General features: G+C 35.7%; 3 protein-coding genes and 1 pseudogene across 7 annotated transcripts; 3 read left to right on the top strand and 1 right to left on the bottom strand.

The window, feature by feature from the left end:
- The first annotated feature begins 56 nt into the window (after positions 1-56).
- On the top strand, positions 57-2705 carry LOC123711155 (U5 small nuclear ribonucleoprotein 40 kDa protein-like). Its single transcript, XM_045663594.1, has 6 exons — positions 57-400; positions 723-946; positions 1015-1204; positions 1715-1916; positions 2260-2457; positions 2532-2705. The coding sequence occupies exons 1-6, from the start codon at positions 183-185 to the stop codon at positions 2703-2705; spliced, it is 1206 nt and encodes a 401-aa protein (XP_045519550.1). The 5' UTR covers positions 57-182.
- A 224-nt stretch (positions 2706-2929) lies between these two features.
- On the bottom strand, positions 2930-17053 carry LOC123711153 (protein phosphatase Slingshot). 4 transcript variants are annotated; one of them, XM_045663589.1, is made up of 8 exons: positions 16643-17052; positions 16173-16234; positions 9939-10110; positions 9633-9796; positions 8464-8529; positions 7256-7450; positions 5106-5375; positions 2930-4850 (listed from the first exon to the last, which is right to left on the bottom strand). In XM_045663589.1, the coding sequence occupies exons 1-8, from the start codon at positions 16694-16696 to the stop codon at positions 2930-2932; spliced, it is 2904 nt and encodes a 967-aa protein (XP_045519545.1). In that variant the 5' UTR covers positions 16697-17052. The 4 variants fall into 4 exon arrangements, with proteins under 4 accessions (XP_045519545.1, XP_045519546.1, XP_045519547.1 ...); XM_045663590.1 differs by lacking the exon at positions 8464-8529 and having other exon boundaries at positions 16643-17053; XM_045663591.1 differs by lacking the exons at positions 16173-16234; positions 16643-17052 and adding an exon at positions 11469-11678.
- Positions 17054-18580: 1527 nt separating this feature from the next.
- LOC123710622 lies at positions 18581-19587 on the top strand (annotated as a pseudogene).
- A 5112-nt stretch (positions 19588-24699) lies between these two features.
- Positions 24700-27528, top strand: LOC123711158 (serine/threonine-protein kinase PLK4). 2 transcript variants are annotated; one of them, XM_045663600.1, is made up of 4 exons: positions 24700-24790; positions 24894-24971; positions 25058-25150; positions 25267-27528. In XM_045663600.1, the coding sequence occupies exon 4, from the start codon at positions 25370-25372 to the stop codon at positions 27374-27376; it is 2007 nt and encodes a 668-aa protein (XP_045519556.1). In that variant the 5' UTR covers positions 24700-24790; positions 24894-24971; positions 25058-25150; positions 25267-25369; the 3' UTR covers positions 27377-27528. The 2 variants fall into 2 exon arrangements, with proteins under 2 accessions (XP_045519556.1, XP_045519555.1); XM_045663599.1 differs by having other exon boundaries at positions 24700-24815.
- The last annotated feature ends 171 nt before the right edge of the window (positions 27529-27699 follow it).

Genomic DNA, 27699 nt, shown 5'->3' with positions numbered 1-27699 from the left:
TCTCTCCTCGTATAATCTATGCAAAATATGCCAATAAAGTCATTGTCATAATTTTAGCAACATAAGGCTCAAGACTTAAAAATATTAATATACAATTATTACCAGTTCTAAATTGTTGTGTTAGCAGAAACTTATTTTTGAATAAGAATTAGTGGCTATTTTATTAAAATGGAATATCGAAAATGGACCCACAACGAAAGAAAGAGGCTGGGCCAGTAGCACCAAGCAGTGTTAAAGCAGCACGAAAGAGTTTTGCTGTTACAAATACCTATGTAAAAAATGTTACACCTCAGAAGGAAATTATCACAGTACATACTAGTTCACCGCAAATTGAACATAGATCATTTCATAGTGAACAAAACCAAATATACCAAGGTGATGTGAATGTACTTTCTATAATGTAAGTACTTACCAAGTTCCATTAATTTTAATTCGATTCACACGAATCCCTGGCATTATGGCAAAGCATGGATAGCTTTCTATTTAGATATCAACGCAACGCAAGATATTGAATATAATACATGTGTATATTCCTTCCTAGGTTATAGTAACATTTAAGTTGTTCATCATTTAGGCATTATCTAACCATGCTGACCAAAGTAGAGCAAATATGCGGATAAGTGTAAATTACTTCAAATTCTTATAAAATGTAAAAATTGCCTTTAGTACGTATAAATAATATCTATTTTCTATTAATAAGCATATTATTTTATCACGCATAGCGATACAAATAAGGATATTGTGTGTTGCAAATATACTGAAGACACAAAAGATATTGCAACTGGTTTTATTGACGGAACGGTCAGGTTATTTGATTGCAATACTGGAAACTGCACACACACACTTGTAGACGATGAATGTCGTGCATATCCTGGCCCAGTCACGGCGATCAAACATAGACCCGTTAGTAAGGCGCATCCAATCACGAACATGCTATTGTCATCTTGTTAGTATATTTTTGTCTACATTCAAAACTCGTTTGAGAACGTGTATTCACAAGAAATTATGTTTTAGATGTTAACGGTTGCATAAAATGTTGGAAGTATAAATACGACCAATGTATTTATACCATACGAGAGAAGCGCCAGACTTTAGGTTTATGTTATCATCCACGATTTAGTAAATTTGTTACATATGGAGATGATGCAAAACTTAATATGTACGATGAAGAAGCACAAACGCAGGAAAGAACATTCTATTCAAGGTCTTTCTTAACATGTTTTTGCCTTCAGAAGGATCTGATACATACACTTCTGTCAATTTACACGTGCCGCTTGAGTACCTACCTTATCAATCGGCCTGCTAAAATCTGAACCAAAACAATATAATTAAGATAAAATATCGGGTAAAATAAAACTGACAGTTTTTTATATATATGCCAAAATTCAAACATAATAAATCAGTTTATTGAAAATGTTGCAATTGTATATTATCTTATTAAATACCTTTATTACGTTTGTTTTGCGTAGAAAACAATATTATCACATATCGTGAGGTCATCTGCGTGGGCATTACGATTGAGTTATTCATTAGAATAAAAGCTTATGACTTAGTAGCCAGCTAGTGCTGGGCCTGCTTTTGTGCCGAGTTTTTACTCATTAAAATAAAATCTTTTCGAAAATCTAAAATTTAGCTTCACCGCTGCCACATACGCTATCTTATTTGTAAATATATTTATAGTACAATAAAATGTCATACATTTTCTTATATACAGTCAAAGAAAAAATATCATTGATGGGCATACGTCTAGAATTTTTGCATGTGCATTTAACCCTAAGTCGCACCACGAGCTTATATCAGGCGGCTGGGATGACGCGGTGATTTGCTGGGACGATCGTCAACCCTTCGCGACCAAACATTTCCTCGGAGTTCACATGTGTGGTGAAGGTCTGGACTTCGATAAACCTGGGAAACAGGTATTTATTTCAAATGTGGGAAATATTTTTGTACAAAGCCTAGAACAAGCCATTTGGAAGAAAACAGCCACTCAAGAATGTGAACTAAACTAAATTATCTGTATTGTGACGGGAGACCAAACATTGTCTTTAAATGCTCGTACAAACGAACGCAGTAACGTGACGTAGATATAATGTACGTAACGTCACATTTTACATCTCTTTGCTATTGACTAATCATTTACATTCTCATCCCCTGATCTATTTTTTAATTTGCTCTCCGAGTACATAACTTAAAAAAACGATCAAACGTTAAATAAACCAAGGCAGTATTGATAAGATACTATTTGTGAAAACATTTAAGATTCTTACCTGTTCGTGGCAAGAAAGAGACACAATTCAAATTTGGGACTACGGCTCTTGTAAACTAATAGAAACTATCGCTCCCGACAACCACCAATCGAAGCTGTATTGTGGAAAGTTGGTTCCTCAAACCAATTTGGCAGTATGCGGTGGTTCCGATTCGAACACGTTGCGAGTTGTTGACATTAATATGAAGATTGTAAGTGAATAAACTTTATTACAATTTTACCTTCTTTTCTGATTTATATTTTATTCGGTTTTATTGATTTTCAGACGGAATGCTCAATTAGAAACAATCCAGGTGCAATATATGCATTTGATTTCGGAACAGTAAGAAGGAAAATGAGTAAAGTTCCCGATACATATAAGAAAATAAGCGAAATTCAAAACATACCTAGAGTAGCATTCGTCACTGGCAAAAGATTACAGATTGTAGATTTTGGATAACTATCGGAATTTCACAAAAAAGATTCATAAAAGTTGCACATCATTTATATCAATTTTTACATTTTCTCTACAAACAAACAGAATATTACGTTTAATATACAATTTTATGTGACAGACACAATACACCGTGATTTCATTTGTAAATAGTATAAAACTCTAGAAAGATAAAATTTCGAGTTTGGCAAGAATTATATTTATACAATAAATAAAATAAAACAATATCTCTACATAGTATTGTACACAGGATTCGAACACCTAGCGTTCGATCGATTCAAGTTGAGCCTCGTCAACGGGTGCGTCTTCCCGTGCTGCGTCAGTTTCTTAGTTTGAGCTTTCGACAGGACGGTCGACACCACGAGGTCCGTGTAGTGCAGCGGAGCCAGCGCCAGCACCGTCGGCGCCACGGGCGGCCTTTCAGCGCCGCAGAACGAGCCGCGAGTTGATCGACCGCCGCCGCCCGACTCCGAGCGAGCGCGGGTCGGAGCGTCGTAACGGTCCACCAACACCCGCACTGACACGTCCTCTCCGCCGCGGCCCCGCGACGCCGACCGTCGCGGCCGCTCGCTCTCGGAGCGCGCCTCGAATTCCTTCTTAAGGTTGCTGACTAAGCCCGCCGGTCCGGAGACGGCTGGCGGAGACGCGGGCGTGTCGCGCGGCAGGTCTCCATGGGACGCAGCGGCGAGGCGACGGCGTCTTGGCCCGGACCGCAGCCACGTGTCGGGCGGTGCCGAAGCCGACAGTCTCCCGCCCCACGTCGCCGCTAGGCGACTCCGCTCCTCGCCCGCCTCGGTAGACGCGATCTCCTTTAGTATGGCACACGTTTCGTTGAATTTGCGTTCGTTTTCCGAGATATCGACGGGCGGGCGAGGGGGAGCGCCACGCCGGCGCGGCTCTGTATGCTCGTCGATGATGCCGAGGTCGGAGGCGGGCTTCGGCGGCGCGGGCGAATCGGGCGGCTCCTTGGGCCGTTTGTCGTCTCTTGCGACCACCTGGGGGCGCGCGGAGCGCGTGTCGTAGGAGCTCCACGAGGAGTGCCGCGAGAGGTCGTGCGCCGCACTGTCGAAGGAGCTCCAAGAGCTCTGTCGACTAGGTGGCGGCGCGTCCTCATCGACGGCTCTCCTCTCGTCACAGTCTAAAGTTCGTTCGACCGAACCGTATATGACGTCGTTCGGTTTTAATTTAATGTCCACAATACCACTATCACTCTTCACTATATTGTCACTGTCGTTAGGGTTCCCTAATTCTTCACTGTTCACCCACTGCGCTTCCCCCGGATCCCACGTGTGTATTCTGTCATCTAACTGCAAATACTTTTGTCCTACGTTACGTAACGGAGACGATTGGAATTTACTTGTCTGATCCCCGATATTACTGCCTGAAATGTTATCGAGGACGTTATTAAAATTTAATCTCTGATTTCTTCGGGGAGCATCCTTTTTATCCCCGGATGCGGCATTTTCGATTTCATTAACGATATGCTTAACTGAAAGAACTCCTTCTTCCTTTAGTCTAATAATTTGATTAGGAGAGACACTGTAGCTGCCACTAGCGCAAGGCATCAACATATGCCGGGTCTCTGACAAAGCGAGGTGTTCAAGGGACACCGAAGTCGGAGGAAGTAATTCTGACGCTAGTTTAGTGTCTGGAGACCAGGATCGCGGCCGTCCCGTATAGGAACCCGTCATAGCCAAAGCTAAAGGCGTGGGATCTGTTATTTTGTTATCCATTTTCGATGCATTCTTTGGAGACTTAAGATTTGTTTCTGACTTAGACCTTTGTAACTTTTCTTTATTTTTCATGGCATCGAGAATACCTTGGTATGTCTCTAATTGGTTCAAGAAATTAGTATTCGGTTTAATGCAGTTTCTTTTCGCTTTGACATATTTGAGAGCTTTATCGAAATGCCAGTTGAAGGCCTTCATGGCATAAGCGATCACGACAGAGGCAGATCTGCTGATCCCCATTTTGCAATGAACGAGAACTTTTGATCCCTCATTTCTGGCTTTATTAATATATTTATAAGTATTATCCCAATGTTTTAAAAGGTCAGTCTTATCATCGTCATATACTCTTACATTTAGGTAATCAAACATGCCAGGGAAAAAATTGTCTATTTCTCTTGTTACATTTAAAATATGTCGAACCCTGAAAGAAAACAAAAAAACACATTTTACCACACTGTTGTACTAAGCTTTATTTTTAAAATATCTTTTTTTTTATTATGTCTTATATAGGTTGTATTTTTATGAAAGAGTTTACCTAAGGACCTAGGTCTACTAGGGTACTAGACCTAGAAAAATAACAACAAAAAATTAACACTTACATAGAAGACACAGAGGTTTACCCTTAAATCCTACAGACGAAAAACTAAATTTTGAATCTATTTACAATAAATCTTACCCATTCCTCTGCAACTCCTCCAGATTGCTGGCATTCCATTCGGATCCCAAGTAAACGTGGTCAAATATTTCAGTGGGGGCATCCATTTGTCCAAGTATAGTCAGCATTTCCTGATCTATGAAAGATTTATATTCAGCTAAATCCATATCTAACTCGTCTTCTAAGCGTCCGCGAATCGCTTTACTTGTAACCTCGTCCAAATCTACGCTCATCATAATTTCTTTTAGTGTGCACCTTATTACTCGCTCTGTTTCGTCTCTTTGTCGAGGTCTGAAAAAGTATAAATACTACATAAGAAATGCATCCATCACCATGATCCATACAGGGTCTACCAGTAACAAAGAAAAATTAACAAAATAGGAAAACTTTTTTTAAGTTCGAACATACACATATATTTGAGGTAATTCTACATTCTCATTTTAAAAGTTTACAGTTGCAATAATATATGGAATGGGAATTCTTTCGCTTTGCTTTAACTTTTATTTGAGGTACTCTATTCGTCTTATTACCTGTGGAGTTATTAGTAATATTAAGTTCTTATAAAATGCAGTCTATAAAAGGGCAACACGTATGAAATCAATGCACGACGCGTCGTGAAATAATTAATATTATAATAATTGCATACTATACCTTTTGTTGCGTAGATTTCTGGCATCCCCAGAGGTATAATATATGTGCATAAACGTTTTAAAGACATTATTAATAGAATTTCAAAATGTTAACACAAAAGATCGTAGGGCATTACTAGATTTATCGTTCGCGCCTAGGATTTTAAAATCCCAACTGTGCACATACTTGTAAAACATTACTTAAATATTAATCTTTTTTTATTATATGTATATACGAGCATATTGTGTGTATCATAATATGTTTAGCTTAACCTGGCACATCAGAAATTCAGGCGTTTGTGCCATTGTATTATCTCCACAAAATTAATAATTTTAGCGGACAAACATATGGATGTTTGTGACATTAAATATTTTTTACAAATAAATACTATGTATACAAAATGTGTATGTAAATTTGATATCGATTACAAATTGACGCAAGTAACATTCGCAGATAATTCAAAATTGTTTCGTCGAGCATTTTGCACGCAGCAAAAGTGTTTAATTAGCGTATTTACCAACGTCCGATCCTTTCCGAGGTCGAGAAATGAGGTCTAGGTACCGTAACGGTTTTATATCGTAACAAGATTTATATCCAAACAAAATTGCTGAGTTAACATAATTTATGTGATTACTAATAATTACCTGATTCGCGAAAAAAATACGAATTACTCACTTCTAGACATTCTAATTGAAACTCTAACGGTAGATTAATTGAATTGATATGTATATATATTGTATATCTAAAGAGTGATGCAAGTCGGAGGAAAGTCAACGCTCGAACTGGTTTAGGGAAGCATGGGGCACTGAAAGACCTTCTTAAGCCTCCGATTAGATTTATAGTATAATGATTTAATAAGAAACTGTTATTCTTAATAAACGACTTTGTTTGAATCTCATGGGAAAGAAATCGCTTGGTTTACGCAGCAGTCTAACCATCATGCTTTGTGTTGCACAACTAAAATGTTCGGTCAACGTATTATATTAGGCACACCTATATCGAATTATTAGAAACAAAACAACGCGCGGATATTAACAACGAGGATGTCAATAAGGAAACGAGTTAATTTACGTAATAAAGCGAAGATAACTCGAATAACAAATAATCACGCTCGCTAAAAATAATCGTATGAAAAACTAACGCAAGTAATTTATACGTTTTAGCTGTTTGTCAGGGCCAGTAAAGCAGCTAAATTGATTGTTTGAAAGGGGATTATTATATATCTATATGATTTATTCCATGCTTTTGTTGAGGTCCTATGTTCAGTTCCTCGATAACGGCATAAAGCCTTCACATTAAGAATAAAACAATGTGTGTGTTTTGTTAAGAGACTTTAACGTAATAGTTGCGTTCTTAACTGTGTACAAAATTTAATCGTTATTACTAAGACACAATGTCGAAAGGAGCAAATTGAGTTGGTTTGTTAAATATTGTTACTAGAACGGGACATATATCGCATAGTATACATCGCGTAGTAATTCAATTACACAGTTCATTTTATACTTAGTCTTTGTCATAAAAACAATGTCGCTGGTACTCACTTATGCCGAAGAGAGTTAGGTGAGGGCGGTCGGCGTGATTCAATACAATCCATGGCATGCCATTCATTAAGGCATGAGCGGTCCGAGTCTATATTCCCTTCATAGTACGAACACCATGCGTGAGATGTCCCGCCCGCAAAATGGTTCAACTCCCGCGCCCTGCCGCTCGCCCTGTGGAGAGTCTGTAATGCCGACCTGAAAATAAACTTTAACTTTAAACTATCAAAATATTAAGGAAACTGTTCAGACATTCTTCTGATAGGTTGTATACGTAAGGTTTTTTTTAAATTTCATCATCATTCATTTAACGCCATTACAATGTCTCATATATAGGGTTAGTATTTTGAAAAAAAACCGCATTTATCAAATATAGATGACGTCAGCGATTCTAGGACTATAAGTGCAAATGTGTAGGCGAATAGATGGGAGTACTATAAAGATAAGGTAACAAAATTTCAGTCGAAAAACAATCAGTAAACCTGGTGCATTGCCAAGCTTTTTCTGATTCATTCCTTCATCTCTCAAGCTTTTCCTAGAAGCATAATCCTTGCATTTATTCATTTAATTTTTCAACTTAAATTAGAAGGACATTTTAATTTATTTTCATGATAGATAATGAAATAATTTTTTAGCAAGTTCAAGACAATGTTTCATGTACAAAATGTCTACGTCTAAATTTTAAAGATGATATAGCCAATTATCGGTGTATAGAAACTTTGTATGTTTGTATGATGGTTACTACGCAAAAACTGTTACGGGATTTTAACAAATTTTGCATCCGTAAAAATAGGTTAATTGTTTCACCCTGGTTATCCTAAAAATAGTTTCAGTAAGCTGCTCGTAAGGTTTAGGCAATCGCTGAAGGGAACAGGTAAACGAGTGACCTGAGAAAGAATGCGCGCCTCCTCTGTTCGTAAAATAGAATCGTCTTTGACGCAACAGTCTTATACAGCAGTTAGATTGTCATACAAACTTCTCCATACCCTTACAGGTATGCCCATTTCGATAAATACTTGACACAAAACAAATTTTATAATAATGTTGAATTTCTGCAAATGTAATATGTTAAAATGCGTTAGTAGTTTTGAGTTTCCATTACATTAAAATCTCATATGAATTTACTGCAGATAATGTGCACAAACGACTACAAATAAATTGCATTCAATGTCAACAATACTATGACAAAAAATTATACATAGAGTACATACCACATGGCTTGAACAGACACCGGTTTGAATATATGTTGTCGATTGCACACACACACACTAAACCCGCTGTGGACAATGAATCTTCAATTAGTTATTGTTCCTTTCACACAGGGTTGACAGATGGCAAAAAAAACATTTAAAAGTTAGCATAAAATGAAAACACTCGTTAATCCTACTCAGATACAAACACAAATTATTTCTTGTTTTATGTGCTAGCGATTTGCGATCGCATACATCGCATGCTCAAATTATTTAAGCAAATTTACAAATAATGCACGAGACCCACAAATTAGTCCTAAATAACGCGTTACCTAGATTACATTTAGAACAAGTAACGTTGAACTCTTTGTTGAATTTCGTTACAATTGTTTTCAAGTTTGAGTCATGACCTAGTTTTAAAAAGGCATCATTATCCTTTAATGGCCACACAATTTTCCTTCAGTGACCTGACCTGGCGCTAACATCCTGAATGTAAAAAATACCTAACGGGTATAAAATAATACTATTTTTAGATGAATTTTCTTATAAAATATACCATGGTCGAACGAAACACGTACTGCGTGTACGCTTTTTTTTATAAAATCATATTTGCATTCTATTCCATCGGAATACACCAAAGGCTAACCATAATGTTCCTTTAAGCAGGTGCATCGAATCGGTAAGGTTCATCCGATTCACATAATGGATGTTGAAAGGTCAGACTAAGTTAATGTCTTAACCAAGGGCGTTCCTATCACTTACATTCACATTACCGGATTTATAAATATTTTGACTAAATAGCAAATTATTAATTTAAATTTGCAAATGGATTATTGAATCAAGCTCATAACCCACGCATTCAGGTGTCCTCGAAGAGAATAGTACATTCTACAATCGTAAGTTGAGTGATCTAAGTAGAAATATCTTAAACACAATGAACGGTCAAGGTCGGTTGCTCGTTTTATATTTTGTAGGTCGGGCAAAAAACGTTATTATTCTCTTTATATTACAAAACTGTTGCAAATATTGTTTTAAATTACAGTGTAAATTATATTGATCGGCCACTGAGTCGGTGACTTAATTAAGTATATTCCAGGTTACATTTTAACTATTTGTCAACTAAAATATGATTAACATTTGACTATGAAGAATAAATAGTTATAGAAATGACATAATGTAAATATACTTGCCCATCGCCATCTAATTTGATTGATGTATCGGCGAGCACTCGCAGCACAAGGCCTACAGTCGTGCCCTCATTACAGTCGATGCCCAGTAGGGCGGCCTCGTCTTGCCGGCACACCACTACCAGGTAGCGCGTTCGACCGGCGTGAGCGCTCTCCAATTTCACCGCCTAGTATCAATATCAACAATGTTTATTAAAACAAGATTATTCTAGTCACAAAACATTGACCCTAACATTCAAGTTTATAAACTATTTAATAGCCAATCGATAGGATAAACCACCTCATGAAAAACCACATACAAAAATTTACCATTTTGAGCGTCTCCTCCGGGCGCACCAAGTAAAACATGGACTGTAGGTGGTGATGTATGTCGGGCTGCGGCTGGACTCGGGCCGGAGATCGCCGCCGGTCAGCGCAACCGTTCTCCGCGCTACCCAGCACCAGTGCCGCGCCCTTGTTCGCGAAGTAGCACTCATTGAGGCTAGAACAACATTAACTAAGTTTAGCCCCCTTAATCAAACAAGCTGCCATCGCGAAGAATTTTTCATCGATTACTACCAAAAACCAGCTTTATTGGAACTTATCTCGCAATAACTGTCAGATTTTAAAAATTCTTAATCGGAAACTGTATGAATGACGCCATTTTTAGCTTGTTGTCGCAATCGGTATTGGCGTAGCAATTACCTCCCTTTCACCAGTGTCGAGTTCAGTTCTTGGGAACAGACAAAACAAGGCTCGGCTCATTTGCGGAGCCGACGCGCTGGCTGGCCCTTGAGCCGTGAGTTTGACGTGACACTTATTTAGTCATGATTACGATTAGTCACTCATTTCGATCGAACGTTTATTTAGTTCAGTAATTTTGTGCATAGACTGATATATCGATTTCTTAAAACGTGTTTGTTGTTATAATTTCGTAGTTTCAAAATAATATTACATAAATGGCCGCCACACCATATGTGTTTAAGTAGTGTGATTATTCTCTAATACGACGGTGTTTAAATGTTTAGGTGTCATTTCCATTATAGCAGCAAGGGCGGGTGCTCTCAAGGTTTGATAAAAATAGAGTAGCGGCCCGTTGCCAAAGAAGCGTTGCGCGACCATACATGCGCGTACGCAGCATGTGTGTTGCTTCTCTGATCTTTACCACATATGGATAACGATGCGGTACCTACTATAATTGCAATACGAGAAGGTTTACATTTTTATTAAGTTACCTAGACGTAAAATTTGGCTACAGATAAGACAATAATTTAAAAAGTATTTAATCGCTTGATATATGTTTATCTACCTCGTTATCGTAAACGATGTACTCGCCCAATTAGTGGACATTAGGACATAAAAGTTACGTTGATAGCAATGTTTTCGGTTTTACTAAAGAATGTTATATATGTTTATACCAGAGCAGAGATTTAAAATATGTTATGATAGTAATACCACATCACAGAATATTTAAGTTAGGTAACTGGCTCCCTAAAAATGCCTATTTCAATGTTAAAACCTACACGTGTCTATGAAATGATAGCCTAGACCACAGTAAGGTATTTATTAATCATAGTTAAATTCATTAATATTTCATTAAGAAATATTACAATTGAAGTTATCAATCAATTAACTCTTTAAATATACAAATGTACCTATTTAAAAAAACACTACCCATATAAAACAAGATGGTGATTAGACTCTAAAAGTACATTTAATTATTAAACGAATCCATGATTATATAAAAAATATTATACTAGTAACTAGTATCAATAGTGTACCAAATATTTACAATCAACGGAGGTCACTGTTGTCAGTTTGTAAACAAACGCCAATAGATTTAACATAAAACACCTTTACCTAAATGCAACCATGATGAAGACAAAGGAGCACTGAAAAGCACAATATTTTTATAACACAAAAATAGGGCACAAATATTTTATAGTACAATGGCGTAATGGATGATTTCGCGATGTCGCATCGGATATAGTATGAGTTATGGCGCGAGCGCACGACCGGTGCGCGCCTTACGGTGCACCATCCGCCTCAAAAGCTGAACAACAATACAATACAAGGCGCTAAAGCAGACATTACGCCGTGAACCGACAGCCACGCGTTGTCAGACGTCACGGTTTTCCTCTAAAGTCTAAACCGAGCGTGTATTGGCAGCGTAAATATAGAAACACGACGCAAAACAGGAACAAGGAGCTGGGATGCGCAACACGCAACGCTCGTGCCTTAGCAGACTTCTTTTTAATCTTGCGATTGATATTATATCATTAGAAACAATTTATCCTTTCAGCAAATCGTTTAACCTAATAACTTTAATTAAAATATTTTTTTTTAAAAGCTCAGAGGTAATTCAATTATGGTATATTATGTATTAGAAAAACACTTTTTTTAATAGTTGCTGACCGTCTAATAGTGTTTAAACATTTAGCATAAGATTCAGAGTCGAGACTTAGACAGGGCGGTAAGTATTTCATATGCTTAAAAATTCCAGAGTTATTTGAAGGACAGAGCCAAAATGGCTTCTTGAATGCTGGGTGTTTTGGGTCTCAATACGATTTTACAAAACAAAACTTTTCTTCTTTATTTGGCCAAATTGTGATGGAAATAAAATTGGTAACACCGCGTGAAGTAAAAACTGCAATATACAAAACTAGCATCTCAAAAAATCTCCAGATTATGATTTAATCACAGGACATCTTAAGTTATTTGCCTAGAAACGGAATTGTAAAATTAACAAATATCATTAACGCTTCGTTTAGTCTAAGATATGTTCCAGGATTATGGAAAATAGCAAAAGTCATCATGATCCCAAAACCAGGGAAACCACCACATGAGACAAGTTCATATAGACCTATCTCCCTACTCCCTATAATGTCCAAATTATTCGAAAGATTATTACCAAAAAGACTTAAGCCAATATTAGAAGATTGGATTTAGAGAAAAACACTCGACTAGTCAACTAATCAAGTTCATAGGATTACTCACATCATAGCGCAGACACTTGAAGTGAAAAAGGTTTGTACGACTATATTTCTTGATGTCGCACAAGCTTTAGACAAAGTCTGGCACGAAGGCTTTTCTTATAAGTTGTATAAGTATTTACCTCGACAATTTTCAAATATACTGGAGTCTCATATAGAAAAATGTTTAGAGTGAGATGCAAAGATTCGTACACACAACTGATAGAAATTAATGCATGAGTACCACAAGGACGTGTATTGGGTCCGATCCTGTTCCTAATGTACAAATGTGATATTCCACAACCCCAAAACAGTACAATAGCTACATTTGCTGGTGATACTGCAATAATGTCTACCAGTGACAATTATGCAAAAGCCATTAAAATGTCACAAAATGCCATTAATTTTATCACAGATTGGCCAACTAAGTGGCGAATAAAGCCACTTCGAAATATGTTCATGTCGATTTTACTAATCAAGCCATCCAGTACATACATCACCGATACAAAAATTCCATATGCTAATACCGCTAAATGCTTGGGAATGACCCTGGATGCTAAATTGCGATGGAAAAAACACGTGGAAAAAGAAAAGAAATGAATGAGATATAAGATACAAACAAATGGACTGGCTAATAGGAAGGCAATCGCCCCTGTCAATACATAACAAATTACTTCTTTATAAACAAGTGATAGTATGAACTGCCTGTGTGGACATATGGCATTCAGCTTTGGAGCTATACAGCGAAAAGCAATTTAGAAATAATATAACGGTTTCAGAACAAGCTTCATCGGGACATTGTCAATGCACCATGGTACATTAAAAATAAAAGTATCCACAAGGATCTTAATGTGTCCTAAATACGGCAAAACGGTTTGTTCACTTAAACAGGCTACATAGCCATGTGAATGCTGAAGCAATCCAACTTCTTGACACGACAGGAATAAGACGCCTAAAGAGAACTAAACCTTTTATGTTAATAAACATAGTGTAGTGAATATAAGTGCAAGTGCGGTATCTCGGACACACGAACATTAGTATTGTAGAAAATTAAGTCTACATAATATTACTTATTAGCCATAGTTATTGTATAGGCTATATTGTAATAATAAAAGTCGCACTCTTTTTTTATGACTTTATTTCAAAAAAGAAAATATTTTTAAAAAATGGCCCAATTGGTTTAAAACCAGTTTTAATTTGCATCTCTATTGTAATGTCGACTAGTTGGGAGAGTGTTCTTATAAACTATCTGTGTTGACTGACTCATTACAACTCCTCCTATGTCTTGATAGCTTTGTATATATCGCTTTACAAGGTACTTCCTTATGCGCACGCACTAGAGCTATGGAATTGGGTCCCAGCGGAGTTTTTCGAAGATACACCCTACAAATATATCTTTCCCTAGGCAGGCACTCATGGACATCCATGGGCTGCTGCAGCCACCTTTATTAGATGATCCACAGAGTCGGTTGCCCTCTTATTTAAAAAAAGGTCAAAGCAAATTAATTTAGCCTATTTTGATGAGTTTCTCGTGGTATGCAATAGGATAACATTAACAGTAGATGGGCTGCTGTAGTCACCTTTATTAGATCATCCACAGAGTTGGTTGCCCTCTTATTTAAATAAAGGCCAAAACAAATAAATTTAGCCTATTTCGATGAGTTTCTAGTATTATGAAATAGGATAACATTAAGAGTAGTGCAAACTCAAGAAGGCGGATGGCCTCGACATTCACGTAATGAAAGGAGTTACAGTATGAGAACAAATATTATGTATTTTCTAAATACAATCAACTTTTAAGGCAATTTAAAGATATCGTAAAACATTTAACACTTATTTCAATAAGTTTATTATTTTCATTATCATATTTAGCTAATTATTACATACGAATAAAGTAATGATTATGCAGTGGTGCTACAACTCTACATGTGTACATCACCGCCTTCTGAGCCTCACATATGTTTCTTATCTCACAATTTTTTTCTTAACAAAAACAAATATTAATTTCCCACATAGAAGAAAAATCCATTGGAATAGCCGTGATTTAAATACAAAACCCCAATACAAATTCCATGCTTATACTATTATAGAGTATATGTACGTCTGTGATGATGATACCTAGGTAACACTGAAAATGTTTAGGAAATGAAAAACGGCTTAAATTAGAAAGTTGCCAATACTTTTATCGTTTTTCGAAGTAATCTCGATTAAGATAGAACCACTGAGAAAAGCAGTGGGCCCATTCTTCCTTAGGTCTCTTCTATGGCACTTACGTACGCTTTCACTGCATCTTCAGGGCTCGTAAAGTCTCTTTTCTTCCTCTATCATGCGTCGCACAGCACTGATGTTATCTTCAGTAGCCGCTGTTAAAGGACGTCCTTCACGCGGATCATCATTGAGATTGCTATATCCACGCTTAAACTCGTTAAACCAATTGTAAATAGTGGCACGAGATGGGGCTTCATTAGGAAATGCTAAATGCAGCCTATCATAGCTTTGTTGTTGAGTAAGCCCACTACGAAAGTCATAATAAATCATTGACCAACAATATTAGGCGTGAGGTTCATTTTCACGTGTAACAAGAGTTGTAGATTTGCCGCCAATTTACAGTAACAAATGACAAATGAATGGAATATACTAAATTCGGTTACCAAATTAAAATTGAAATTCAAAAAGTTTTCATTAGCAATGTTTTACTGGCCAGTTCTAAACATTTTCAGTGTTACCCACGTAAAAATCTTGTAAATTTACCAGAATATTCAAATTCATTGATACTCCACATAGCTTCACACTCTATACATTTTCGATTACATAGCACTTACAAGTGATAATAATATTCTTCATTCACTTCCATGTGAGAAAATGCAATCCCTATTCATATGTCTATGTTTCAAAAGCATATTTAAAATTCATGGATTTCCCCACCAGGGGTTTTAATTCTGCAGTAAATCTGCAGTAGTATGATTATTACTAACTACTAGACTAATGAGTCTATAAACAACTACTAATGTGGATATAGAACACAGGATTAAATTAGTAAAGTAAAGTTTATCACAGGCTTATTCCACTAGAAATAGTATATATTTTGTAGCACATTCCAATTTTGGCAAAGTAATAGTAAAACATTTTTGATCAATCAAGTATATTTTTTTGCTTATGGGACAGGAAACAAGCAGACAGGTAAGTTAGAATTAAGTACTTGCCACACTAGAAGGCTTTTTACTTGGAATTGCTGGCCTTAAAGCTAGTGGTACCCTCTCCTTTTAAAAATAAGATAAACCTGTTGCCTTACTGCTGGTTTTGTTGGACAGTGGTATTTCCCCGGTTGTGGTGCCTCATTGGGCTGAGGGCCAAGGACCACAGCATGGCACTCCCACATTTAATTAAACAAGTTTTGGGTTAATATTTAACCTGTGTTAACTTAAAAGTGAAATACCTAATTTCCTAATAATATTCAATTAACAATTATCATATAACAAAACAGAAAAGTCAATAAACTAATATATTTTTTAATTAAAGTTAGTTTGCACACATTATTTTTATGAATTCAAAATTTTAACTTAAGAATTATGTTTTAAAGACTTTAACTTACCTTTTATTAGTACGATTTGTGGCATCTTCGTCAATGACTTCGCTAGATTTTTCTTCTTCATCCTAAAATGTAAAGTAAATCATTTATTTAGTTTGATAATTCAAAAACACATACTAACTTAATAACTTCAAGTTAATTAGGTATTCATTGACAAAGATTAAGCCAAATTAAGCTCATTATAAACAAACATTAAATTTTAAAAACTTCTTGGTCAGAAATATATTCCAAAATATAGTGATATATAAATAACTTTACTAGAGTAAAGACACAAAGGCACAATAAAACTTCAGTACTATAAATATTCAAGGGTTTGCATTATGTACCTAAAATGGAATCATACTCAAATGACAACATTAGAAAAAAAATGAGTCTGATATGAATAACTATTTGAAATGGTTAATTATTCACTCTATAAATAAAATAATTACATATAAAAAGACTCAAGAAAATAAAATATTGGTTGAACTCACCGTTTTTTTAGGCGTTTGGACACTTGGAGTACGACGAATTGTTACCAATGCCATACCACACAAGTCCTAACCAATCATTATTAGAGTAATACACAACCACGAACATAAAGCGAACCAATAGAACTTATCATTAATCTAGAAATGAATCACTTTAAAATTGAAAACCAAGAGAAGAATAAAACTGTAATCGAAAGATTTTATATTCACCCATAACACAATACCGATAAGTATAGCACCAATAACTTTTTTAAACTTTTTTCACAGGACGTTTATTATAATCACTTTAAGTTTTAACAGATCATTACCAAAATTTGTAACGATTGCAATGAAATAAATTTATAGATACAAAAAGTAACACATAATACCTAATTAGTACTTGTAGGTACCAACCGAGCAAGTTAATAGAAAGAAACAATCAAAAGCAACCAAAAGCCAAAGACGGAAGAACAGCTATCAACCACAGATAAACACAACATTTGTCAAATGTGACTCGGCGTCCAGTGTTCCTCTAAGGAAGATTAATTCTTATCCATCGTTAATAATTGTGAGTACTTGTAACGTCCAGTCATATTAAACAATGTAATAAAATCCGTTGATTTACCTTTATAGAATTCTTATTCTGATTTTAAATCAGCAGAACTTGCGTAATACAAAATATTAAATGTTAAGTTTAATATTTAATCTATAATTTAAACGAAAATTATACTATTACTTTAATAAGAAAACTTATTAAAGTCGTAAAGAAAAAACTTAATAAATTATTGAAAGTTTATTTCTTAAATAAAACTATTTTATTAGACATTAAAATATAAGAATTTGATTACGTTTGAGCGCATAACCAATTTGAAAAATTACTTTTTTTGCTTATGTGAACGGGGGGCTTAGACAAGATGCCTTAACAGTAGTGTATATAGAAAACGAAAACTAAACTTGCTTGGAAATGACGGTCGATAGGCTAGGCCCAAAAGGCCTGAGTCGGGTTATAATAAATGATGCCATGACAGTGCTACGACAAGACTCACATTAACGCTCACGCTTTTCGGTAGTCAATAGCCAATTAATGTTTCGACAGTTTTGAAAGAACAACGTTTATCCGCCATGTTTTAGTGCAAATCTTAAAAGCTGCTGTTTGTTATAATTCGATACCCCGATCGCCATCTATAATGGCTACCGTTTTAAATACATGTCATATTTTGGACGTTTTAGTAAAAAGTTTTTTTATGTTATTAAATAATTATACTTTTCATTTTATGTTGCTGTTTTAAACGTTCTCCTAAAATATATATAATGATCTGTACTAGAGGTATGTTTTAATTCAAATGTTTTAGTTTTTGTTAATACATATTGAAACAATTTTGATGGAATCAATGCGAGGATAGCTTAATAGACGCAGATAGATATGAAAATAGCAAGAATATTGACAAAGGACGGGTATATCAGGTAAATTGTTAGTTAAATACTTATGCTTGTATGTTATGAACTTTATACTATATAAGTGTATTGCTTATAATCATCCACACCACCAATAGACAAATTGTAATATAGGCTTAGCTTTTAATTAATGTAAGTGTTATAATATGTACCTGAGAAAGAATTCAACAATGAGGGCTCAAGTATATGATTCTATATCAGTTCTTGTTGTAAACTTCTTGCTTGAAACTATCAGCCATAACTTGATGACATTGTCAACAATGACATTGTCTGGCGTAAGACTTTCGAAAGCTTCATTTCCGTGCAGAAACCGACCGCTTCAGAAACAGATGCACAGTGGGTTCATCCGCCAGAATGGGACAGCATAAAGTTTCAGCTTTTGATAAATCATATACTTATCACCAAATATTTATACATATTTAAGCGAAGCCACGAACTACGAAGAAGCGATCACAATACTGCAAAAACTTTATGTAAAACCAAAAAAAACTAATATTTTCAAGGCACATGTTAGCAACAAGGAAACAACGACCAAAAGAAGGTATAGACACATATTTACAAGCTTTAAAACTGCTTTCTAAAGATTGTGACTTTGCGGCTGTTGATGCAGAAACAAAAACGATAGCGTGCATGATGCATTCATATCCGGTATATCATCGCAAAAAATCAGACAAAGGCTTTTAGAAAACTTAACTCTAACACTTGATCAAGCTTACAACCAAGCACTCTCTCTAGAAACGGCAGAAATCAACTCTCAAAGCTTCAATACTGTATCTTTAAATGCTGTTGCTCCAAAAGCACGAACATTACAAACTGTGCACGACGAGCCCTGTTCTTCTGTTAATAATCCTCGACGACGAAAATGTTTCTTTTGTGGGGGACAAATACATCCTCGTAAGAACTGCCCTGCATTTAAATAGACTTGTCAGCTCTGCAACAAGAAGGGGCACTTTGCCACTGTGTGCAGAAGCTCTTCCAAATCTACAAACTCTGTGGTAGGTACTGAAGATCTTTCCGCTTGTATCACAGCAGCGTCACCTTCTACACTACGTAAAGCTACTGTACCTGCTTATATTCGAGGAATAAGAGCAGAAGCACTTCTCAACACCGGCAGCTCCATCAGTTTTATAAATGACAGCTTTGCAAGACTATGCAGGTTAAAAAGAAAATCCTGCAATCAGATGATTTCTATGGCCTCTCTTAATCATACTTCACAAGTGGAAGGCCAAACTTTGCAAACCCTGAAGATCGGAAATCATAAATATGATAATGTGAATCTTCTTATAGTGAAAAATCTTTGTGCTGACATTATTATAGGCCATGACATCCTCGAAGAACATTCATCGCTAGAGTTCTCTTTCGGTGGGCCAAAATATCCACTTCAAGTATGTAACGTAACGGAAGCATCAGTACCAACTGTACCACTTTATGCGAATGTATCTCCCAACTGCAAACCTATTGCTATTAAGTCTCGAAGGTACAGCAAAGAGGATAGTGAATTTATTACAGAGTAGATTAGAAACCTTATGGCAGAGGGCGTGATTGAAGAAAGTAAATCACCGTGGAACTTGCTGCTTTCAAATACAATATTATATACAGACCGGGGAAAGAGAACTATGCTGCTGATGCACTATCCCGAGTTTGTGCGACTGTAGAAACACGTACTGCATAACTTTTCTCGCTGCACGAGGCTCTTTGTCATCCAGGGGTAACGAGAATGTTTCACTGGGTTCGCTCTAAAAACCTTCCCTACTCCATTGAAGAAGTCAGAACAATGACAAAATCTTGTCGAACCTGCTCTGAAGTAAAACCTAGATTCTTCCGCCAACTAACCGTCCAACTATCGTCCAATAGCTATAACCTCCTTGTTCTCCAAAATAATGGAATCCATTATTAATGGCCAGCTCTTGAGGTATCTAGAGGGCCACCAGCTGATTAGCGATTATCAGTACGGCTTTCGTCGTGGTCGTTCGGCTGGTGACCTTCTAGTATACCTTACACATAGATGGGCAGAGGCAATTGAGTCCAAGGGGGAGGCGCTAGCTGTTAGTTTGGACATAGCGAAAGCCTTCGATCGGGTGTGGCACAAATCACTGCTCTCGAAGCTTCCAGTCTACGGGCTTCCCGAGAAATTATGCGACTGGATCTCCAGCTTTCTGGCCGATCGGAGCATCAAGGTCGTCGTCGACGGAGCATGTTCCGACCTTAAACCCGTGAATGCTGAGGTCCCACAAGGCTGTGTTCTATCCCCGATCCTGTTTCTTCTGCATATCAATGACATGTTGCAACTTAGCAACATTCATTGCTATGCGGACGACAGCACTGGGGATACTTTTTACACTGGCCGGGCAGGTATTTCTCGAGCAGTTGTCGATGAGTACCGGAACAAACTTGTGTCTGAAGTCGAAACTCTACTACGTGGAGTCTCGGACTGGGGTAGACTAAACTTAGTCCAATTTAACCCCAAGAAGACACAAGTTTGCGCGTTTTCCGCGAAAAAAATACCCTTTGTCGCTACTCCTCTTTTCGAAAACACTCTTCTTGAAGCCACAGCCAGCATCGGAATACTTGGCGTTGACATATCGAACGACGTTCAGTTTCACGGTCATTTGGAGGGAAAGGCAAAATTAGCCTCCAAAAAGCTTGGTGTAAGCAAGGCGAGACGGTACTTCACTCCGGGCCACCGCTTGCAACTCCATAAAGCTCAAATACGACCCCACATGGAATACTGTTCTCACCTCTGGGCGGGGGCTCCCCAGTACCAGCTCCTTCCACTTGACCGTATCCAACGAAGAGCTATTCGAATCGTCGATGACCAATCCCTCTCCGAGCGGCTCGATCCTTTGGCGTTGCGTAGACATGTGGGGTCACTCTGCACCTTTTACCGCATTTACCATGGAGAGTGTTCAGAGGAGTTGTTCGGATTAATACCTGAAGCTGAGTTTCATCATCGGACGTCGAGGCAGAATACAAAATTCCATCCGTATCACCTCGACGTCCGCCGTTCCACTCACTGAGCGTTTTTCAAGGCAATTTTTGCCGCGCACCACCGCTATGTGGAACCAGCTGCCCACTGAAGTATTTCCGAACCAATTCGACTTAGGGTCCTTCAAGAAAAGAGCGTACAAATTCTTAAAAGGCTGGCAACGCACTCACGAGCCCTCTGGCATTGAGACTGTCCATGGGCGGCGGTATCGCTTAACATCAGGTGAGCCTCCTGCCCGTTTGCCCCCTATTTTATATTAAAAAATAATAATAATAATGTTTAGACACCCACGAAGATCTACTAACGGCACTTCTGTTCCATCGTGGCTTACAAATTCTGGACAAGTTTTGATGAAGAAATTTAATCGTACAAATAAATATCAACCATTAGTAGAAGAGGTTGAATTGATACACAGCAATCCTGACTTTTCATATATTCGGTTCCCAGATGGCCGAGAAACCACGGTGTCGAATCGACATCTAGCACCACTGGCTTCAGAAGGGGTAGATCTGCGAATAAATAATGAAAATACTCCTGATTATGATAACGTCGCAGAACCACTTCTAGAAACAGAAGATCAAAACTTGGAAATTCCTCCATCTAATGAAACAGGACCTGTGGTACTTGAAAATAGCAGAGAGCTAGCGACCGATTTAGCGTCATCACCACTGCCGCAGCCAACACTTCGTAGATCTGACCGCGTTCGTAAAACACCGGATTTTTTAAAAGATTATGTTTTAAATTAGTGCGGGAGAATGATGTAAACTTCTTGCTTGTAACTATCAGCCATAACTTGATGACATTGTCAATCTGTTTTGTTAGTGTCTGTGTTAATGTATCTAATGTAACCAAAACATATTTTAGTGTTAATTTTAGCTTATTAAAACCTTATATTCATGAAAGGTTTTCTCTTATTTCAGTTTTGTATATGAGGGACATCTGTATTTTATGAATAATGTAAAAAATAAGAATGGAGTAAGAAATAATGGTTACTTAGATAACATTACACTCAAGAGTAGGAAACAGAAACTTAAAGTATGTTCTTCCAAGTTTTATCTTAATAAGTTAATGTGAAAGAGATATTTATTACAAAAAAATGTATGGGTAGATTTTGAGAAGAATTATATCTTTACAATAACTATTCTTATTAACAAAGGAAACAATCACTAATTTTTAATAGCCCGGGATGTGTCGTATTCTAGTAACTAGATGGCTTTTGCTATGTTATGTATGAAATACATGTAGGTATATAAACTCACAAAGTACCTAAACAATTTTATGAAATCATCGCATCATTTATCGTAAGGTTGTATGAATTGAAATTTTTTTTATAGCACAGCATGCAGACAAGATATTAATTATTATTATTATTTGGCTGCCAATTAACACTTACGTTCATTAATAAATCATGATTTTTAACTGCTTATATAATTTATGAATACATAATAATAAGTAATTAGTAATGTTTGTATTGTATAAGTTGTTGTAATATATTTGCTTATGTTTTAATTTATATTACGCCACGTGTTAAGGAAGATAGAGGTGCCGTACTTCCTAAATAAACAATTACTATGACTGAAACATGTTTTATTTTACTACCTGTATGTTAAATATTAATAAATTCCTTACTATTGGTAGGTACAGTACATTTATATATAATTTAGGTGTTGAATATTCGTTTATTTCACCAGAGTATATCTACAGGTTAGAGGGTAACGTGAACCTGTGGGAACTAAATATGTTTCTTCATTTTGCAGAGTAATTGTTGTGAGATCAAATCCTAAAAATATAATTAATGTGTATCGCGATTATGCAGGTTCAAAATAATTTATTTATTTATAACCTTAAATTTCTGACAGAACATGAAGCAAAACATAGTTAATTTTAACGAACATGAACATTTTAATGATATTCTGGTACGCGTACTTGCCTAACATATAAAAATGTCATTACAGTTTATACCTATTATAAGTTTGAATTTATTGGACCATATTCTTACTTAAACAAAATTTTATTTAATTCTTTCTTTCTGGATTTTTGAAGTGAAACTTCTTTAGGCGCATGAGGGTAATTTTTTTACGCCTGAAACGCAATAATAATAATATTACTGTCACGACGATGTGCCGCGTTTTTGTCAAGAAAAGGGAGAGCGCTATTGAGACCGATTGAGTGAGAAAGGGCGAACGTAGCATGAAGCAAATAGCCATGGAGCGAGAGTAGGGAGCAAGCAACCGAGAAAGATCGAGGAAGAGAATAAGTTTGGGGTCGAGAAAAAATATACGCTATTGGTTGATGTATTCGTATAGTAGTTACATATTAGAACTTAAGATAGAAATTTTGGCACATAACGTCTTATTCAGTAAACGCAGATTTTTTATACATATTATCATTAGCACGTATACAGTGAATTATATTTCATCCGCCGATGCTCTCAAAAAAAAAGCAATTTATTACAAATAAATGTTTTATAAATCATAAATTAATAAACTGCTCTTAAGCGCGATGCTTATGAGAATGCAATTCTTAACACTAAGTACGATATGGAAGCGACGCCGGTGGCCTCCCTCGTCAGCAGAAATCGTATGTTTAGGTGCAGTGTTGGCACATAACTCTTCCCCCCGCAGATCTGCAACTATTTGAGGTCGTTGAGGGAAAATATTGCGGCTGGATCACCTTCCGAGATTCCTAGTTGTCCTTGAGTTTCAGCATTCTGAGTCCTTTTACGGAGTCGACGATACTCGATATAGATTACAAAAATAGTTGAACATAGGAACATAATGTAGAAAGATAAAGTAGTGTGGTAAATTATGGTTGGGTTTTCCGGAAAAATCGCCATTTGTACTTCAATTTACTTCGCTAAATTATGTAATCCATTTAAATCAATCGTATGTAACTTTAAAGATCGCTGTGTTGTCGTAGGAGTAGAGTTAATTGGTAGCAAAATCTTCAAAGGCTCCCTCTTTATTTGGTTGTTTATGTGAGAAATGGTGAGGTCTTTAGTATGTAGAGAGAAGTTCAGCGGTATTATTACCAGGTAACTGCCCTGCAGATTCAGATATTCTCTTCGTTTACACGACAGGAATATTTTAGTTAAATTTGGAAACGCAACGCAGTAATGTTGGTCTAATTTTTCCATGGCAGGCTTGGCGATTGTCAACGTGGTAGGTATGCAGGAATTTGAAATTTGTGGGCTGATGACAAGGTCTGCTATGCAGTCGAGTTTCAAGCGTATTGAATAATTTGTACAATTACAACACTCTTAAATATTTATTATGTTAGCTTTCAATTAAAAAGATGTATTTAGCTTAAGTTATTTAGAAGAGATAAAAGTTTACAGTTTACATTAATTTATTAAAATAAGTAGAACAATTTTTTTTAAATATATGATTTATATTTCATATTATCTCCTGTACTAGCGTATTAGTAGTATTCAAACCTATGTTTAAGTAATAGTAAGAATACATTCATTCAATTGTATTTCTTTTATAACGAATATAAATATAGTTTTAGTTTAATGACTGAACTTAAGAGGACATGACCAAACTATGTTTATAATTTTAGTAGAAAGTGGCCTTAAAATACTAATTGGTATAGTCTATCCTACTTTCAGTCACAGTACACACAACTGTCTGTGGTATTTTGTTGTAATAAACATTAACACATAAAGCTTCTTTTCATATAAAATAATAATTTTCGTGTAGACGACATATTTTATAATTAAAGAAAATTACGTAATATAAAATACTTTATTAATAGGTACCTAATCAAATGATTTGTTGCTGGGCAAGACAATTTTCTAATAAAAATAAAAATTGTGTTATGACATCATTACAGTTATACAAACACCTATTACGCCAATGTGAGAAATTGCCGCCAGACGCTTGTAAATATTATAAATTCGCCGTAAAACAGGTAAAGTTTATATAAAATGTTAACCCTTATTTACTACTAATAGTATACGATAATTTGTAACTAACAGCAACAATTTTTGCTTGTAGAGTTATAAACAACATAAGACAGAATCTGATCCAGAAAGGTTAAGAGAAATTATCACTAAGAGTAAGGAAGATGCAAAGTGGATAATAAACAAGGTAACTCTAAAACATTCATTTATATCTCACTTATATAACATTGATGTTTTAAATTTGTATGATGCTATTTATTTATTTATCATAGAATTAAACAGAAACCCTTGTTTTTTTTTCAGTATACAAAGCAATAATGGGGCTAACTAGCTGTTATTTCTTTTTACTGCAAAATAACAGTAAATTTTTATTTAGAAGTTATATTCTCATTATATTGTAATCAATATGTTCGGGGAGAAAATAGAAGATTATGAAATTTTGGAACATCTTGGCAAAGGTGGATTTGCACATGTATATAGAGCAAGATGCAGAAAAACAGGGTACTTTGTGGCTATCAAGATGATAGACAAAGCTTTAATGGCCAGAGCAGGTATGATAGAAAGAGTTAGACAAGAGGTCACAATACACTCTCGCTTAAAACACCCAGCAATCTTGGAATTATATACATTCTTTGAAGATGCACATTATGTTTATTTAGTTTTAGAATTAGCACACAATGGAGAATTAGCAAAGCACTTTAAATTAGGCACTCGAGGCCTTTCTGAGAAAGCAGCTGCTGATTTTTTTAGACAAGTTGTGAGTGGAGTACTATATCTACATACTCATAACATTATACATAGAGACCTTTCTCTTAACAACTTATTATTGACTAAGGATTTAAATGTGAAGATTGCTGATTTTGGTTTAGCTACTCAATTAAATGGGCCTGATGAAAAGCATGTTACAATGTGTGGTACCCCAAATTATATATCACCGGAAGTTGCATCTCGTGAGCTTCATGGCCTACCAGCAGATGTATGGGGCTTAGGATGTATGCTATACACATTGTTGGTTGGCAGTCCACCATTTCATACACAACATGTTAAAACCACTCTGAATAAAGTCATCAATGCTGATTACAAAATTCCCTGCGAATTGTCATTTCAAGCACAGGACATTTTACAAAAATTATTGTGTAAAGATCCATCACAAAGAATTACCTTAAAAGGTATAATGGAGCATCCTTTTATTAATAATGTTTTAAATGTAACTCGAGCATCAAAACAAGACTTATCTAAAGACTCTGGATTTCTTACTACTTTACACAGCACTCAGCACAGTAACAAATTAAGTTCTACCAGGAGAAATAATTCTGATTATTTAAGTAATAATATTATAAATCATATTCATTTGCAATCAGATAATGCAAATTATAATAACCAACTGGAACCTAAACAAAATTTGAATAATATACATCACCTAGGAGAACATACTGGTAATAATTATATTTCTAGTGGTAGTGGGTCTTTTAGAATATTTCCTACAATCAATCAACTTCACCCTCGGAGTGTTGAAAATTTTCAACCAAACCCTAACACTAATATTAGGAACATTACTGAAGATGTAAAAAGACTTGATATAAATAATAAACCTGAAGTATTATTGTTAAATGATGACAACAAGGAGAACCTACAAAAACATTGTGTTAGTAATTCAAATACTATTGGGGTGCCACCATTATGTGCTGACCGTTTACCAATTATATCACATAAAACAAGAAATGCTATTCTCAAGATAGAACCTACTGGGGTTAGTGTTGAATTTATTAAAAAGAAGGGTAGAGATAGGGAAGAGAAAATTGTAGAAATCTGCAACATATCCAAAGATGGTATGAAGATTATTATATCTACACCAGACAAGGGAGTAGAATTATCAAATAGATCTGAACAAAAACCAGATGAAATTTTTTCCTACCACAATTTACCTCAAAAACATTGGAAAAAATATTTATATGCTGCCCGTTTTGTTGATCTTGTTAAGGCTAAAACACCTAAAATAACCTTATATTCATCATTGGCTAAATGTCAGCTTATGGAAAATGGAACTGATATTGAAATGTTTTTTTACAATGGAGAAAAAATGACATACACTTCTGCTGAAGGGTTAAAAGTCATTGATAGACAATTAAGAACTCATAATAATGTTAATACACCGGACTCAAAGTATTTATATGATCATTATGAAGAATGTTCAAACAGAATGAAAAGAATTGAAAGTGCTTTATCTGGTATTTCAGATGAATGTTACCCTTTGATTATTGGCAAAAGACCAGTACAACAATTATCACACTTAGAACCTGTATTACCACATAATGTTAATAGGAACATGAATACTCCACTTTTAAATTATGGTTCTTTTCATCGTGCTACCCCGTGTTCTAGTCAAGCCCATAGTGATAAACAAAATTTTTAGCTAAAAATCCCAAAATAGCAATCTTGTATTATAAAATTACCCTATTTTTAAACTATTTAAATTAATAAACATTAGTATTTATTATAAAAACAGTATTATTACTGCTTTGTATTGTCATGATTTAATATACTTATTGTTCAAATATAGTATGTAACCAATTGAAATGTTTTTTTTTACTTTTAATCACAATTTACGTAACTTATTTAACAATAACTATATGGTGAAGCTAGTTACGTCAAAACTTAGCGCAAACAGAAACGCCTGTATGCCAAAACTGTATTTAGGAGATACCAAAAAAATATTTTGTTAATCGAAAACATGTT

Source organism: Pieris brassicae, chromosome 6 (genome assembly GCF_905147105.1).
Source record: "Pieris brassicae chromosome 6, ilPieBrab1.1, whole genome shotgun sequence".
NCBI classification, from domain to species: domain Eukaryota; kingdom Metazoa; phylum Arthropoda; class Insecta; order Lepidoptera; family Pieridae; genus Pieris; species Pieris brassicae.
The sequence above is the reverse complement of the archived record's forward strand: the minus strand, read 5'-3'. Positions and strand labels throughout refer to the sequence as shown.